The sequence below is a fragment of the Triticum aestivum genome, chromosome 2B (genome assembly GCF_018294505.1).
Source record: "Triticum aestivum cultivar Chinese Spring chromosome 2B, IWGSC CS RefSeq v2.1, whole genome shotgun sequence".
In the NCBI taxonomy this organism is placed as follows: Eukaryota; Viridiplantae; Streptophyta; class Magnoliopsida; order Poales; family Poaceae; genus Triticum; species Triticum aestivum.
The window spans coordinates 778,643,695-778,645,930 of record NC_057798.1 but is presented as its reverse complement, the minus strand read 5'-3'; the positions used below and the strand labels follow the sequence as shown (position 1 = coordinate 778,645,930).

Here is a 2,236-nt window from a genome sequence, read left to right as displayed (position 1 = left end):
TAGTACCGCGGGAGCCCACGGTAGTACCGCTTATCTGGAGTCGTAGTACCGTGGCTCTCTGTCCAAGTACCGCTGATTCGCGGTAGTAGGGGCGGATGTAATTTTTTACATCCGCGCCTGCACGGTAGTACCGCACGTCGAGCGCGGTAGTACCGCAGGAGCGCAAGGTAGTACCGCTTCCCTAGAGCCGTAGTACCGTGGTTCCCAGGCCTAGTGCCGCTACTTCACGATAGTAGGGGCGGATGTAATTTTTTACATCCGCACCCCCACGGTAGTACCGCTCTTTGTGCACGGTAGAACCATGACGGATGTTTGCATCGTCTCTTTGTCAGCGGAAGTAGGCACAGATGTATTTTTATTCATCCGTGCCCCTTCCTGGCTAGGACTTACCTGCCTCGCGGTAGTACCACAGGTGGGAGCGGTAGTACCGCGCTCGCGATAGTACTTCTCTCTGTCGGGCATGTTCTAGTCTCTGCAGCTGCCGCGGTAGTACCGTGGTCCCTCACGGTAGTACCGCATGGCCTTGCGGTAGTACTGCGCTCCTGGAGCAGTAGTATCGCAGGTCGCAGGCTGGTCTAAGTGGATAACGGTTGGATGTTGTCCTCCACTATAAAAGGTGTGTCTCCTACCTCTAGTTGACCACCTCTTCCATCCCTAAGCTCCATTGTTGCTCCAAGCTCCATTTTCGGCCGATCTCTCTCCCTAGCCAATCAAACTTGTTGATTTGCTCGGGATTGGGTGACAAGGCCCCGATCTATACTTCCACCAAGAGATATTCGATTCCCCCCACTAATCCCTAGCGGATCTTGTTACTCTTGGGTGTTTGAGCACCCTAGACGGTTGAGGTCACCTCGAAGCCATAGTCCATTGTGGTGAAGCTTCGTGGTGTCGTTGGGAGCCTCCAATTAAGTTGTGGAGATTACCCCAACCTTGTTTGTAAAGGTCCGGTCGCCGCCTTCAAGGGCACCAATAGTGGAATCACGGCATCTCGCATTGTGTGAGGGCGTGAGGAGAATACGGTGGCCCTAGTGGCTTCTTGGGGAGCATTGTGCCTCCACACCGCTCTAACGGAGACGTACTTCCCTTTAAAAGGAAGGAACTTCGGTAACACATCCTCGTCTCCACCGGCTCCACTCTTGGTTATTTCGTGCCTTTACTTTTGCAACCTTACTTGTGTTGTATCCCTTGCTTGCTCATGTGCTAGTTGTTATTGCATCATATAGGTTGCTCACATAGTTGCATATCTAGACAACCTATTTTGTTGCAAAGTTTAAATCGGTAAAGAAAAGCTTAAAAATTGTTAGTTGCCTATTCACCCCCCTCTAGTCAACTATATCGATCCTTTCAATTTCTATGTTGCGCTCCTGTGCGCCGGTGCCGCGGCTGCCGCGGCGCAGCAGGCGAGCAACGTCCGGGCGACCTACCACTACTACCGCCCAGCTCAAAACGGCTGGGACCTGGGCGCCCCCGCCGTGAGCGCCTACTGCTCCACCTGGGACGCCGGCAAGCCGTTCTCGTGGCGGTCCAAGTACGGCTGGACGGCGTTCTGCGGCCCCGCTGGCCCCCGCGGCCAGGCGTCGTGCGGGCGGTGCATCCGGGTGACCAACACGGGCACGGGGGCGCAGATCACGGCGAGGATCGTGGACCAGTGCGCCAACGGCGGGCTGGACCTCGACTGGGACACCGTGTTCGTCAAGATCGACACCGACGGCATGGGGTACCAGAGGGGCCACCTCATCGTCAACTACCAGTTCGTCGACTGCCGCGACAACCGCATCAACTTCCATGGAAAGAACGAGACGCTCCCAGCCAGCACTCATGTGGTTGAGTAATTAAAAGCCGCTGTACGTAGTAGCACATGCATGATGCTCAGATGCCGCATTGTTGCGCTGTACGCACACATGTATGAATGCATGGCACGGATCAAGTGGAATAAATTTCATGTATGGATCTTATCTTATGGTTGTGAGTTGTAACTGCGGAAAGTGGAATAAATCTCAGAAGTTGGCAGAAATCAGGTGCGTGAAGTAGCAGCTGAAACAATGCTAGTAGAGTTTGGGAGTTGTATTAGCCTCAGGTCAGTCCGGCTGCCGGCTTGCTTGGCAGCGGCGTTCTTCAACGAACACGTCGCGCCCTTTGGAGAGCGTATATATCCCGGCAGGGTTGCTGTCGTACGGATGCCGGTGGTGCCCCGGATCTTAACGGCGTGCAGCAATCTGTGTAACAATGGCGATAG

The 2,236-nt window shown here is 54.6% G+C and overlaps 1 protein-coding gene across 1 annotated transcript; it reads left to right on the top strand.

Moving 5' to 3' along the window:
- Positions 1–1,352: 1,352 nt before the first annotated feature.
- On the top strand, positions 1,353–2,014 carry LOC123039632 (barwin; the record flags this gene model as incomplete). The annotated part of the gene is made up of 1 exon (XM_044462709.1): positions 1,353–2,014. A coding segment is annotated over one exon (480 nt), but the record flags the coding sequence as incomplete, so codon positions are not given.
- Between the last annotated feature and the right edge of the window lie 222 nt (positions 2,015–2,236).